This window comes from Vicia villosa, linkage group LG5, assembly GCF_029867415.1.
Source record: "Vicia villosa cultivar HV-30 ecotype Madison, WI linkage group LG5, Vvil1.0, whole genome shotgun sequence".
Classification (NCBI taxonomy): Eukaryota; Viridiplantae; Streptophyta; class Magnoliopsida; order Fabales; family Fabaceae; genus Vicia; species Vicia villosa.
Window position 1 is genome coordinate 143,694,123 of NC_081184.1, and position 14,037 is coordinate 143,708,159.

The 14,037-nt window shown below is 33.0% G+C and overlaps 2 protein-coding genes across 2 annotated transcripts; one reads left to right on the top strand and one right to left on the bottom strand.

The window, feature by feature from the left end:
- The first annotated feature begins 2,044 nt into the window (after window positions 1-2,044).
- Window positions 2,045-2,854, top strand: LOC131602915 (uncharacterized protein At4g08330, chloroplastic-like). The gene is made up of 2 exons (XM_058875140.1): window positions 2,045-2,183; window positions 2,271-2,854. The coding sequence occupies exons 1-2, from the start codon at window positions 2,083-2,085 to the stop codon at window positions 2,629-2,631; spliced, it is 462 nt and encodes a 153-aa protein (XP_058731123.1). The 5' UTR covers window positions 2,045-2,082; the 3' UTR covers window positions 2,632-2,854.
- A 35-nt stretch (window positions 2,855-2,889) lies between these two features.
- On the bottom strand, window positions 2,890-6,664 carry LOC131602914 (uncharacterized). The gene is made up of 10 exons (XM_058875139.1): window positions 6,168-6,664; window positions 5,575-5,695; window positions 5,378-5,463; window positions 4,871-5,282; window positions 4,683-4,783; window positions 4,494-4,560; window positions 4,078-4,305; window positions 3,456-3,914; window positions 3,308-3,380; window positions 2,890-3,224 (listed from the first exon to the last, which is right to left on the bottom strand). The coding sequence occupies exons 1-10, from the start codon at window positions 6,548-6,550 to the stop codon at window positions 2,980-2,982; spliced, it is 2,175 nt and encodes a 724-aa protein (XP_058731122.1). The 5' UTR covers window positions 6,551-6,664; the 3' UTR covers window positions 2,890-2,979.
- Window positions 6,665-14,037: the final 7,373 nt, after the last annotated feature.

The window sequence follows — 14,037 nt, forward strand, 5'->3', positions numbered from 1 at the left end:
TACTACATAGTTATTCACACAACTAATTTTTTATCTTACGTGTCACTATCAAATTATTACCATTATTTTCAAATGTCAATTTTTTTCTTCTTTTTCCATGTCACAAGTTTTTTTTAAATTATTTAATACGATTTAGTTTATCTAATAATTGTTTATTTTACCATGTGTATCTAAATACATCATATATCAAATTGTTTTTTGTTATAATATTTTGATTTCATAATTTTTCATTGTATTTTTCTAATAAATATGAGTTTTTCATATGTATATCTAAAAAAATTATTTCGTCAATATTAAAATAAATTCACCCGTGCGGAAGCACGGGTCTCTGACTAGTATGTATAGATAATGTCTTGTTATACAACAATGATGAATGCCGGGGTTCTGCATTTTTCATTGATTTCAAGCTTACTTGCAAATTGCAGTCACGCCATGTCAAAATAATCATTGGTAGAATATAAATTATTTAAATTTATCTAAATCTTATTTCTATCATTCATTTTGGTCTCTAGTCAAATGTGCTCCTTTTTTCCATATTTGTGTTGAGTTATCAACTTATCACTATTTTTGACACATTAATTTCCTCAAGTGTCTTGCAACAGGACAATTTCATGCGTTGCAATTTTACAACACATTGTCACATAGGTGTTTAATAAGTTTATTCTATAAAATTTTATTATATTTTTCTTAAAAATACATATCAAATTAATTTTAAGAGTACTTTAGTTCTAAAATACGTACAGCACAAATTAAATATAAATATAAACATGGAAGAATTAAATTTTGTTTGTTGGTAATAATGGATTTATGTACCATCTGTACAAGATTATATCTTAAATCTCATTATCAGAAATGTGCAATATTTAATTGGGATCTCAAGAACATCCTAGAATTGAAGAATTAAATTGTGTGTAAGCCACCAATTCCAAACAAAAAATATTCAGAAACATCATATACTTTCTAATTGTAATTTTATTTAGAAATGTCTTATGCCACATATCTCATGCATCATAAACTTCTTTTTAATTCTAATTGAAGACTATCAAGTTGGGTATCATATATATGAGAAAATATGTTTTTCCAAATTTAAGGAGAATGAAATATACCAATAGGAAAAAGGAGAATGAAATATTGTAGATTTATAATATGTAGATTTAAAAGTGAATTTATGTAATTACATTAGTAAGAACTTATAAATCATAAAAAAGTAAGAGTATATATATAGCATGATGATTCATATTATGAAGGTGCAAATATAAAAACTTATAATTTGTATTTAATAATATTTATTGATTGTAATTTCTATACAATAATCTTTTAACAATAATTTAGATATCAATATGTTTTCATAATAATATTAATTGTAATTTTTATAAAATAATCATTAACAATAATTTCGATATCAATATTTTTTTCTTGTAAAGTATTTATTTTCTATTCCATATTTTAAATATTATATAGTTTTTTTATATATTAAAATTTTTTGAGCAACAAAATATGCAAATAAAGGTTATATATATATATATATATATCAAAAAAAATTGAAGATGCTCATAAAAAATCAAAATGACTACATTATCCTATATATAAGATCAGATGACAAATTTTAGACATATTAAGAAAAATAGTAATATATCAAATATGTAAATTTTAATACATTATCCTAGACAAATTGGTAATATTAATAACTGGTATATGTAAAAAAAAAAAAATTGTAAAGATCACATATTAAAAAACAAATACGAATTCTAAAATTTTAAAATATTAATAATTGGTATATATAATATTTAGTTTACACGAATTACACAAGGAATCCGCAGTAGCACATTAGGCAAATTCTAAGTTGAATTCCGGGTTCGATTCCCGGCTGCGGAATATGATTTTTTAAACCAATTTGCGTTTTCCAATTCTACATTTTGGCACGTATTAAAAAATGACTATTATTTGTCTTTCTTCTATGGTTACCGTTATTAGCTAGTACTAGTGGGGTCCATTGTTCTTGTTCTCCATTATAAACTACTCACTTATTTATTTTTCTCTCTGACTTCAGGTTAGTAAAATTGTAGCAGCATAGAAGAAAAGATGATTGCCTATGAAGAAGAAGAGATGCCTAAGTTATCATCATCATACCAATCTCACCAACCACTTCACCTCTCTTCCTTCATCAGAGATGTCAATTACAGGTCTTCTCTCTTTCTATGCACTAGTATATATGCATGTATGTGTGTTCGTTTTGATTTTTCAATTTGAGTGTGGCGATGCCAATGCAGCTGTGGTTCGTGTGGTTATGAACTGAACTTGAACTCCAGCAACCGCAACACAACATCTCTCGTCAATTCAAATTATGGAAAATCAATTAAGAAGAAGAGGAAGAGATCTCTCATTTCATTCTTCTCTGTTGACGAAACCAGATTCACTCACATTCAACAATTCTCATTCTCGTGGATTTCATTTTTCAATTTCCAACGCACAGCAACAGCAACGAAACTCCTCTGCCGCAACTGCGGGAATCATCTAGGTTATGCTCGCACTTTCCCTTCTCACTCTGGTTCTAACTCATGGGATGGTATCTCTGATTCTAGAACCTTCTACATCAAACTCAATTCCATTCAACCTTCTTCGCAATCATAACTCCTTTTCTTGTTTAGTTTCACAATTATAGAGGATCTCTCGTCAATTATCACGGGATAATAGAAGAATAAATGTTTTAAGTGTTTTTAGGAACAAAATAATGTTAGTTGTTATTCAGTTAGAGTTAGTTATAATTTATTGTTTCTCATTTTAAGGAAAAAAATTGTATCATGGTAATTCTATACTTTTGTTCAATATGAAATTATCATCTGGATCTAAAATGTTGAATAGAAAGGACACGAAGAAAACCAAGAAAGAAAAAAAGTAAACCTAGTGTTGGAAAATCATGTTACTATCAACAAATGGCGGTACTTAAGCCAATATATGCATAACATTGATACTCTCTCTTTACTCAACCCAATTTATGTCCAACTGTTTAAGTTCTGTATGCCACTTGTGTGTGTCTTGAGAAATATAGGGTCGAGATGCTGTATTGATCTCTCTATCTACAGGTGATTCCATTTGATCATTTTCCTTATCCTTGGCAAGGTTGTCCTGACTGCTTCTTTTCCTCCTCGCCTTAAGGGACAAAAGGCGCGATACCTCATGAAGTCCACCCCACTTTTCTAGCGCTCGTGCAATATCAAATCGGCCTGCGAGGAGTGAATTCCATCATGTAATACGAGCAATGCAAACAATACAGTTAAAGTTGAGAAAAAGGATTATCTCAACCTACCTACGCGTTCAAACGACTTTCTACTAGGCATAAATGACGGGTCCATTCCCCAGCTTCTTTGAAATTTACTTATCTGCATGAAGAAATGAATTATGTTCTGATAGAACCTGTAAACAATGTTATGCTTGTTTATATGGCAAGTGAGTACCTCTTCCTGCAAATTTTCAAGATTATCCCAATAACCCTTTGGTTTGCGGTTTTTGTAAGCTAGAGCGAGGTTCATCATGGTTGCAATCTTTCTGAATCCACCCATGCGAGTTATAGCCTTCTCAATATCCACTCTTCCGTGCAACCGAAGCTGCTTTCGCATTGGCATAAACCCTTCCTGTCCATGTTCAGCTACGAATTTCAGTAGTTCAGATTTTAGGATTTCAATATCCCTCTGTAACCCTGGAACTCTTGACCTTTGATTAGACGAGCATTGAACATTACAATCAGAAAAATCATCAGCTGAACTAGAGCTGTTATCATCTTCAGAGGCAGATGCAATATTTTGTTGTCCGGAATTTGCATGCTGCTCACAAACTTCCGATGATTGAGATGCTTTCTGGTTCTCAACGTAGTCTCGTATAGCACACAAGTTTGATGGCAGATCTTCATAAATGACCTGAAACAAAGAAACAAATACATTTCAGCCAATCAAGGGTTTAATGAGTATCTAAAATGCAGATTTTTTTTTCAGAATGTTTTGCCTACATCTTCAAGCAGTACATGCGTCGAAAACAATTCGAAATTGATATAGATCAACCAAATCAAACAAATAGACAAACCTCTTCCATGATAGCTTCAGAAAGGAAAGTATCTTTGCGCATTTTTGACTCCACAGAGTACTTTAGAAGTGTGTGATGATTTCCTAGTTGCTCAAAAGTCCATTTTCCTTGGAAGGAGTCAAAGTCACCTTCAACCTGTTCAAAACTAATCTCTTGTTCTAGCTGTTCACACAAATCTAACACAACGCGGGCGTGAAGCACCATATAAAGCAGACCCTTGCATCCTTCCTGCAAGTTAGTTTAATCTAAAAACTACATCAATCACATAAACTTCTGTGTTTGTATCAGTTTTTGTGCAGAGATATATATCGGTATTTTTATGAAAAGAATAGATACAAATAAAGTGGCCAGAAAATATATGGTTAAGAATTAAGAGTCTCTCGTTTTAACTCTGCTTAGTTAAGATTGCTCCATACCTGAAGAATACGGACTTTATTGTTATCTCGTGATAAAATCTTACTGATTGCTAAATTTGGAACTACCCTGCAACAAAACATTTTTTTTTCCTCGGAGTTAATTCGGGAAAGTGAAAAACAAGACCTAGAAATATTTTACGGCATGCTTTTCAATACCTCTAGTGTAAAAAGGAAACACACATTACTTACTCAGGAAGCGTCTCATAGGAAGACATAACATTCCATACATCACAAACAGGAGCTTTAACTGTTATACTTGCAAAAACACATCGATGAACACCTCCATTTTCCTTCACATGAAAAGCTTTTTTATCAGTAACTTTGAGCATAGCTCATTTTAAGAATTAAAGCCATCTAATAACAATTTAGTAAGTTACCAAAAGTCCATCAAATCTGCGGAGATGAACTTCGTCCACTACACAAGGCTTGTCAAGGCTACAAACTTTTCCAAAAATACCCCAATTGCTGTTTAACTCACTCGAAGATGTAGGCAATGAACCGGAAATTGAAGTGTCCAAACCTTTATCTTCTCCAGCAGTCAATTTGTTGCTTTCACACAAAGAACCATTTATCTTTTTGACAGAAGATCCATTAATAGCCAAAGCTTTGTGCAAGTCATCTTCAGGTAGAGGAAGTTTCTGGTTTCCCAAAAGAGTCCTTTCAACTCTATAGGCTAAGGCTCGGAGATTCACAGGAAGATCTGATCTGATAATCCTTTCTAAGAAAATAGCTGGGAAGTTGAATCTTGGTATCACATTAACCTCATAAGATAAATTAGTCGATGATGATCTGCGAAAAATGGAAATGATGGATATAAAATCAAAAATATAATTTCTTTATATCACGCAAGGTTGCTTATTAACTTTCAGATGTATAGGTTCTACCTTGTTCCTGATTTTACAGACCATTTTCCCTCAAACTTCTTAAAATCTCCATCAACCATGGAAAAATGAAGTTCTCGATCCCATTCCTAGAGCATTAAATCTCAGTCACACATAGAACTGATTGCTACTATTATGCTCTATGCAGTAACAAAATCAATGAAGAAAATGAATAACACAAAAGGTTTAAGAACGCTTACAGAATTGAGAAATTCTTGAAGATCCAAGACAACACGAGCTTCGATGTGCCAATACATTGCCCTTTGAAATCCTCTTTGCTCTAACCATATCCTTCCTGGAAATGGGCAGGGAATACGCCCACTAACAACAAAACAACACTAGTATTATCAGGATGTCTATGAGGGCATGCAAATAAGGCCTAAAATTTGTCACAGTTAATCCGTGGTTAAATAGGATCTCTTAAAATTTTGTCACGGTAAAATAGGGACCTCTATTTGTTTTGACATGGTTAAACTGCATTGGGCTAACCTATACATGAGCTCCAAAAACTTGAAACAACTCTTACTATTATTCATATATTGCATGATTGGATTTTGTATTGAAGTTATAATGGAGATATGTTGAATTGGGCCATGTTTGGATTAACATGTTAATTAAGCGCCTACACCATAAATGCTTCTAGATGATTTCTATAACCAAAGTTAAACTATTTTCATAATAGCTATAAAAACTGAGAGCTTATGAAAATAATCTGAAAATTGCTTCATAAACTCTCACAGACAGAACAGATGTACTAAAATAAGAAAATCCAACACAGGCCTTGACAGATTACCTCCAAACAAGATTTGGTATGAAATCAGCGAGGTGTTCATAATCAGTGAGAGCATTCCAAACAGAATCAATATCAGCATTGATAGAAATCTCAGCCTTAACTCTCCGTTCCCTCCAAGAAACCACTTGAAGCTCACAGTGAACTTCACGGTCACCATCTTCTTCTAGCCCATTATTGAAATATCCTTCTTTACCATCCAAATGGCTTCGGGGTTTGAACTGTGTTGATGAGGAGAGAGCAATTCCCTTGTGAAAAATTCGAGGGAAAAAGAGGTGGCTCAGTGAGAGGTATGCTGGTTTAGAATGTAGGGAAGAACGGAAAGAAAGTGGGTTGGCGGTTGAATAAGAATAAGAAGAAGAAGAAGCTCTGCATGTAGTGATCATTGAGTGAATGGAGTGTGAAGAAGAACAAGTAGTAACAGCTTAGTTAGTTGTTGTTGTTGTTGTTAATGATGTCTGATGACATAGGGTACATTGTGGCCACTGGTTTTTGGGTAGTTATTATCCGATGGTGTTTTGTTTACACTTTTGCACTTCGCAGTTGGTGGTTCCAACTCTAGACACGTAGGATCTTTGACATTTAACTTCTTACTACTTAATTTTTTTACGGAATAATTTTTCTAGTGAGTTAAAAGAAAAAAATTGGCGATAAAAACCAAATTTTTTACACTAATGTCACAAAGGTAAAAAAAAAAAAAACTAAATTGTCACCTTTTAAAATAAAATTTCAGTATTTTAAAAATCGGATCGGTCATCAAACCGATGAAGGTATTGAATTACTGGTTTATTGGTTGAACTATTGAGTCACTGATCGAACCGCATGACTAAATAGAACTAAACCGGATAAATTAGTTGAGTAAATCAGTCTCTATTGTAATACTATATATTTATTAATTAGTAATAACAACATACTAAAAGAGCTGAACTTATGAATGAGAAAGGCAAGAGAGAATGGAAATTTGAAACTTACCAAAAGAGAGTTGAATGAAAAAACAGAGAGAGACCAATGAAAGAAACAATAGATCATGGAAGAGACCAATCAGCAAGACAAGTCTGAAGAGAGAGACCTGCGAGCAAGACAAACGATAAGAGATCGCTGAGGGGAGAGACACCAACGATCGAGAGAGAACATCGAAAGAAGAAAGCTTTCATTCTTTTCTTCCTTTTTTATAATAACTTTTATTTATACAATAAATATTTTAAAATATTGAATGAAAAATTAGACTTGCATTTTTTATGGAAAAAACTTCGGAAACTGAAAAATAAAGTATATTTAAAGTGCAACAGGGAATAGGGCACTTTTTTAAGAATAATTTGTGACTTTTTTAAAAAAAACCCTCCAAACCAATTGTTAGTTGGTCCAGTGGTGATTGACGCTGGACTTGGTAGGGAGAACCACGGTCCAATCCCCCGCAGCCCCCGAAGTAGTGGTTTATGGATCTCTAGTATGTTGTGTGAATGTAGGTTGAATATATGTGAGATTTTTGTTATATATATGTATGTAGCATATAACCATATTAGTATGTTGTGTGTAACATTAGTGCTGTTGTGATTGAGTGATATTGAGATTGTTTTTATGTTGTTGGGATTGAGTGATATGGAGATTGTTTTATAACTTATTGTGTTGTTATATTGTTAAATGATTCTACAAATTTTTGATATAAATTTTAGAATTTCTTATGGATCATAGTTGGATGAAAGCTGATAGATTAGGTCTGGTGTATGAGAAACAAGTTCTTGAATTCCTTGAATATGTAGAACAAAATCTTCCCAACAATAATGGTTTATTTTGCTGTCCTTGGGTTAATTGCGGGAAATCAATAAATATTCAAAGAAATAAATATCTTGTCAAAATTATACAATGTGGATGTGGCAGGGTAAAGTGGATAAAAATCAAAATGTAATGTTACAAAGACATGAAGTTGATGAAGATATGGATGATCGATTAGAAGATATGATTTGTGATATTGGAGAATCTTCTTTTAGAAAAACCCATATTTATCATACTTTATGTAGTGATAAGGATATGCCTTTATATAAGGGGTCCATAAGTTTTACACGGTTGTCTGCGGTGTTGAAATTGTTTAATCTGAAGACAAAAGGTGGGTGGAGGGAAAAATGTTTCACGAAATTGCTTGATTTGCTGAAACAAATGCTACCAGAAGATGCCAATTTGCTAGATCGTTGTTATGAGGCCAAAAAAAAATTGTGTCCAATGGCTTTGGAGTATATCAAAATGCATGCATGGTGTAATGATTACATATTATACAGGAAAGAGTATGAAAAATTGGATCAATGTCCGGAATATGGTGAACAAGAAGCGTCCTCCTGCTAAGTATTATGGTACTTGCCAATAATTCTAAGGTTCAAGATACTTTTTGCTAATGCGAATGACGCAAAGAATATTAGATGGAATAGGAAAATTAGATTACACATTGCAAATCTAATGACCTAGGATTTTTTTGTTGGCTGAATCCTAAGGGATTGCCTTGTTTTGTATTGGTTTTTTGAATTAATATATTGTTTGGTTCTAAAAAAAAGAAAAGAAAATGTGATAGAAACATTTTCCATGTAGTTGATTCTTTGCAATTGAAGAAAATTGATTTGTTGTTTCCGGATTTTGTCCTTAAGCCAAGAAACTTTAGGCTTGGGCTTGTCACAGATGGAATGAATCCATTTGGTAATATGAATACTAACCATACTTCATGGCTTATTCTTCTCATGATTTACAACCTATCACCTTGGTTGTACATGAAGCGCAAGTATATCTTGTTATCTATGGCTATTTCTAGACCAAAACAACCTGAAAATAATATGGATGTTTATCTAAGTCCAATAGTTGAATATTTAAGACTTTTGTGGGAGGAAGGCATTGATGTTAATGATGTGTATTCAGGGGGAAGGTTTAAGATGTGTGTCATGTAATTTTGTACAATCAATAAATTTCCTGCATGTGGTAATTTGGCCAGATACAATGTCAAGGGACATAAAGTGTGTCCTATACGCGAGTCTAATACCTATTTTCACCAACTTCAGTTTGGAAAAAATATAGTTTACCTTGGGCATAATTTTTTTCTAAAATCCAAGCATCCTTATCATAGATTACATATGGCTTTTAATGGAGAGCAGAAAATTAATATCGCTCCTAAACCTTTAACTAAGGATGAAGTTTATCAACGAAAAGAACACCTTACTATTGTCTTTGGAAAAACTAAAAAATCCCCCATTGAGAGAAATGTTTAGAAAAAGAGATCGGTGTTCTTTGATCTTCCACATTAGTCTAGCCTCGATGTAAGGCATTATCTTGATGTGATGCATGTGGAGAAAAATATGTGTGATAGTTTGATTGGAAGACTTATAAATATTCTAGACAAGACTAAAGATAGTAAGAATTCTCGTCTAGATATGGTGGAGATGGGTATACGAAAACAGTTAGCTCCAGAAGAAAGAGGAAAAGGAACTTATTTGCCTCTCGCATGTTACATTTTATCTAAAAAGGAAAATAAAATTTTATGTGAGTGTTTGCATGGTATCAAAGTTATGCAAGATTACTTATCGAACATCAAGAAACTTGTATCAATGAAATATCTCAAGTTAATTGACTTAAAATATCATGATTGTCATGTCTTGATGCAACAACTTCTACCAGTGGGTATATGTGGCATCCTACAAAAAATGTAAGAGTAACATGTGTTTATTCTTCAATGCTATATGTGATAAATTTCTTGATTTCAAAAAACTAGATGAATTAGAAGATGAGACTGCAATAATCTTGTGTCAGGATATGTATTTCCCTCTATAATTTTTTGACATTATGGTTCACTTAATTATTCATCTAGTCAGAGAAATCAAATTTTATGATCCATTTTATTCAAGGTTGTATCCAATAGAGCGATACATGAAGATCTTTATAGGATATACGAAGAAGCATCACCATCAACCATAAGCTTCGATCGATGAAAGATACATCACAGAAGAAGTTGTTGAGTTATGTTCAAACTATTTGTCGGAAGCAAAGTTTATAGGAATTCTAAAGTCTCTTCCTCCTTATAGATATGGAAGTAGAGGTACTCAAAGTTTAAATGTTAATTTAATGCCTCGTGATATAGTTCTTCGAGCACATTTGTATATATTGAATAATGTTGACAAAGCTAAACCTTACTTATCTACTCACAAAAGACTTATCAAGAAAAAATATCCTCGAATGAATGACAAGTGGTTGTTTAAATAGCATAACAGGAATTTCATAAATTGGATTGATGAAAGGATTTCTATTGATGATATTGCATATGAGACAATTAAATGGATGTCATACTTGCCAAAATTTAATGTAGTAACTTGGACTGCATACGACATTACTTACTTTTCCTTTTATACAAAATCAAAAGTTGATCATAGTACGATGCAAAATAGCGAGGTTATGGTTGACGCCGAATCCATGTATTTCTCTATTTCAGAAGATAAGAATTTTATAGTGGCGTCTACAGCGTACTTTGGGGTCATTTAGGAGATTGATTATGTTTTATTCAAATTTCCTTTATTTAAATGCAAGTGGGTTGACAATAACATTAATGTGTAAACAGATGAGTTAGAATTCACACAGGTTGACCTTGACAAGGCAACTTATATGATCGAACCATTCATCATGGCTACTCAAGCAAAATAATGTTTGGGACTCTTAGTGGCCGTGTTTTAAAATTTAGGCCGGCCTGTCCGATCGGACTAATGAGACCGTGAATCGATGGTTATAGTGGGTTGAAAAATTTAAAAGACCGATTATGCAATTGATCTGATGGAAATTTGTGTGATTAGGTCAGTTCAACCGTCAAACCAGTGAATCAATGGATTTATTTGAACCGATATGTTGCAATTTTTTTTAATGATACATTTTGTAAAAAATGAAGAAAAAAATATAAATTGAAACAACATCTCCTCATCCATTAATTACATCAAAATCTTCACTCTCATAATCAATTTACTTCCTTATTAAATGATTATTTCTTGTTATTTAATTTCTTTGTTATTGTTGAATTTGCTATTTTTATTTGCATTATTGTTATAGTTATTCAATTATAATATTACATTTTTACTTTGTATTCAACATTTGTCGTTTGATTTTGACGATTTTGTTAAAGGTTTATGATTCATTACTTTGTTTTTATTTGATGTTAAGACTTTTGGATATGAAACGATGATTATATTGTTTTAATTTTGTGTTACCGCTTATTAAAAAAGAATTTATATTTCCTTTATATAAATTTGATTATTCGTTTTTTTTTTTAAGTTCTTGAGTTTGATTTTGGCATTGTATTGACAATTTGTTTAAATTTTTATTAAAGTTTATTTTAAAGATTTTAAAATCATGATTTTATGTCAATTAAAAATTTTAATTTTTTATATATTGAATCAATAATTATGTGGTCTGACGAGTGATCCATTGATCTAATCAGTGACCCAATAACTCAATATCTTAATCGGATTGATCACCGATCCAAACTTTAAAAGATTGCCAAGTATTTTTTCTCTCAAAATCCTTCATGTTGAATACTATAATACCCTCATTCTTCGATACTGGTAAGTATCAATTAATTTGATTAAATGGTGATTAAAGGACACACTGGTCTTGTTCCGATTAAATGAATACCATGTATATCTATAAACTAAGAATGATTAAAAAGGGAGTTCGTGGAATAGTTGGAATAAAAGTGACTTGTTGAAATTGGACAAGATGGCAAACTAGTAATATTGGTTTAGTTGAAGGGCGTTTTGGACCTTAAAACAAGTTGTATGTATTTTAAGGCCTTGTTTGGTGGATGGACTTTACAAAATCAAAATTTTGATAAGTAGAGTAGAGAGAGAAAAGACCGAGAAATTCATGTTTATCATCGTCATCATCATCATCATCATCATCTCCATTTTCGTACTCCAAGAATAACTTTTACAAATCACGTCATAAATTTTTACTCATAGCTCCGATTTATTAAATTCTTGAAGTTCTGAAATCTACACGAAATTCCCTTAGATTTGATATATTAATTCGTGGCCATAAGTTCTTTATTGAAGGAGAAAAAACACGTTTGAAGTTGATGATTCATGCTGAAATGGGTTAATGAGGAATACATGTTTAATGGACTTGGAGGTGGAACTTTGGTCATGGTAGGAGCTCAAGGGAAGCATGTTCATCTTCCAAACCTCTATGGATGCAAGGTGAGTTCCATAGATAGGAACTTTGGTAAGAATGGGGAAAATGCATGTTGGAGATTTTGGGAGAGATAACATGTTTGCATGCTTAATCAACGATGAAAATGTGTTCCCTTAATGATTATATATGCATTGGATTGTGATTACATGTTGAAAGCATTTGGATTGAAATTGATTGAGATATTGGTGTTACAATTCGATAATGTATGCTCTTTTCGATTAAAATCTACTATAGAGGTGCGTATACATGTGCTAGAGTAACATTGCAAGTTAGATTGGTTTAAATTAGGGTAGGAATGGATTTAGAACCATTAAAATACAGAAAATTGCTTCTGTTACAGTATAACCCATTACTGTAACCCATTACACTTCTGAAAAAATGCATTTCTAGGCTATTTTCGTGCCCGTAACCGGTTACGCATTTTGGCGTAACCTGTTACACTGAGTCAGGAGGGGAAAATTACAAAACTTCGGAAATTCATAACTTCTGTTATGTATGTCCGATTGACGCGAAGTTTATATCGTTGGAATGCTAGTAGGATTTACTATCTAGGAAAATTACCTTTAGTACCAAATTGTCATTTTTGTGACACATTCGAACCCGATTATGGTATTGTTACGATGGAAAATTTGTATGGTTGATCCCCCCGGGAGTAGTTCGGTTCCGTAGAAGGAACATAACATCCTTCCCAGTCCTCTGAGACTTATAAATTATTTTATAGAATTTGTTACACCAAGTATGATCACTTGTGTCATATGTGTGAATATGCATGCTTAATATATGTGTTACGTGGAAATGCATTATGATGATAAATGTTGTTATATGATCTATTGATTGTTTTATTCTCCTTCATTCTAGTTGAACGTTTGGAGATGTTTACATGTGTGGCTTGATGTTGTGCGCTTGATGTAATTGCAGTATGCTTGAATCAAAGTGGGCCTAAGCTACTAGGTAGTAAACCACAATATGACATAGTCTGTGTGACACTTATACCGTTGTGATGTGCTTGTGAGGGCCATAAAGGGCGTATCCCACTCCCCGTTAACACATCTATGTTCTCGGTATATTTTATACACCTGGGCTACCATTGTGATGTGCTTGTGGAGGTCTCATAGGGAGTTACTCCATTTGCCGTTAACACATCGGCGTGCTTGGTATGGTGAGGTAGTGGTACCATGTAGGATGCACTTCTTGGTAAACTCACCTCTAGTGATGCCACATAGGCAATATCACTAGGATTTTTCCTGATGGGCTTGTGTAGTCGTAATGGCATTTTTGCACTAGTAGTTAACACATTTGTGTATAGATGACTGATGGGGTTGTGACACCATGTAGGCAAGGTCACTTCGGGAAAACTCACCACAAATGGAATTCTATATAGGAATGATATGATTTATCTTGTGGTGTGTATGTGCAAGTTTTTTGATGTTCAGGAACAAGGGATAACCCATCAAGGGTGTTGTCATATGGCCTAGTAGATCGGTAGAACTTCTGGATTCCTTGTACACGAGTACGGGTCTGCATACTTGCTTGTGTTTGGATGTGTGGCGTTTTGTTTACGGAATGGTTCTAGGCTTATATGTGTTACATGACGAGTAATACTTATATGGGATAAGCAGTGCCATAAATAAGACTTGCCTGGGGTAAGCAGCATGGTTCGTCACGTAGT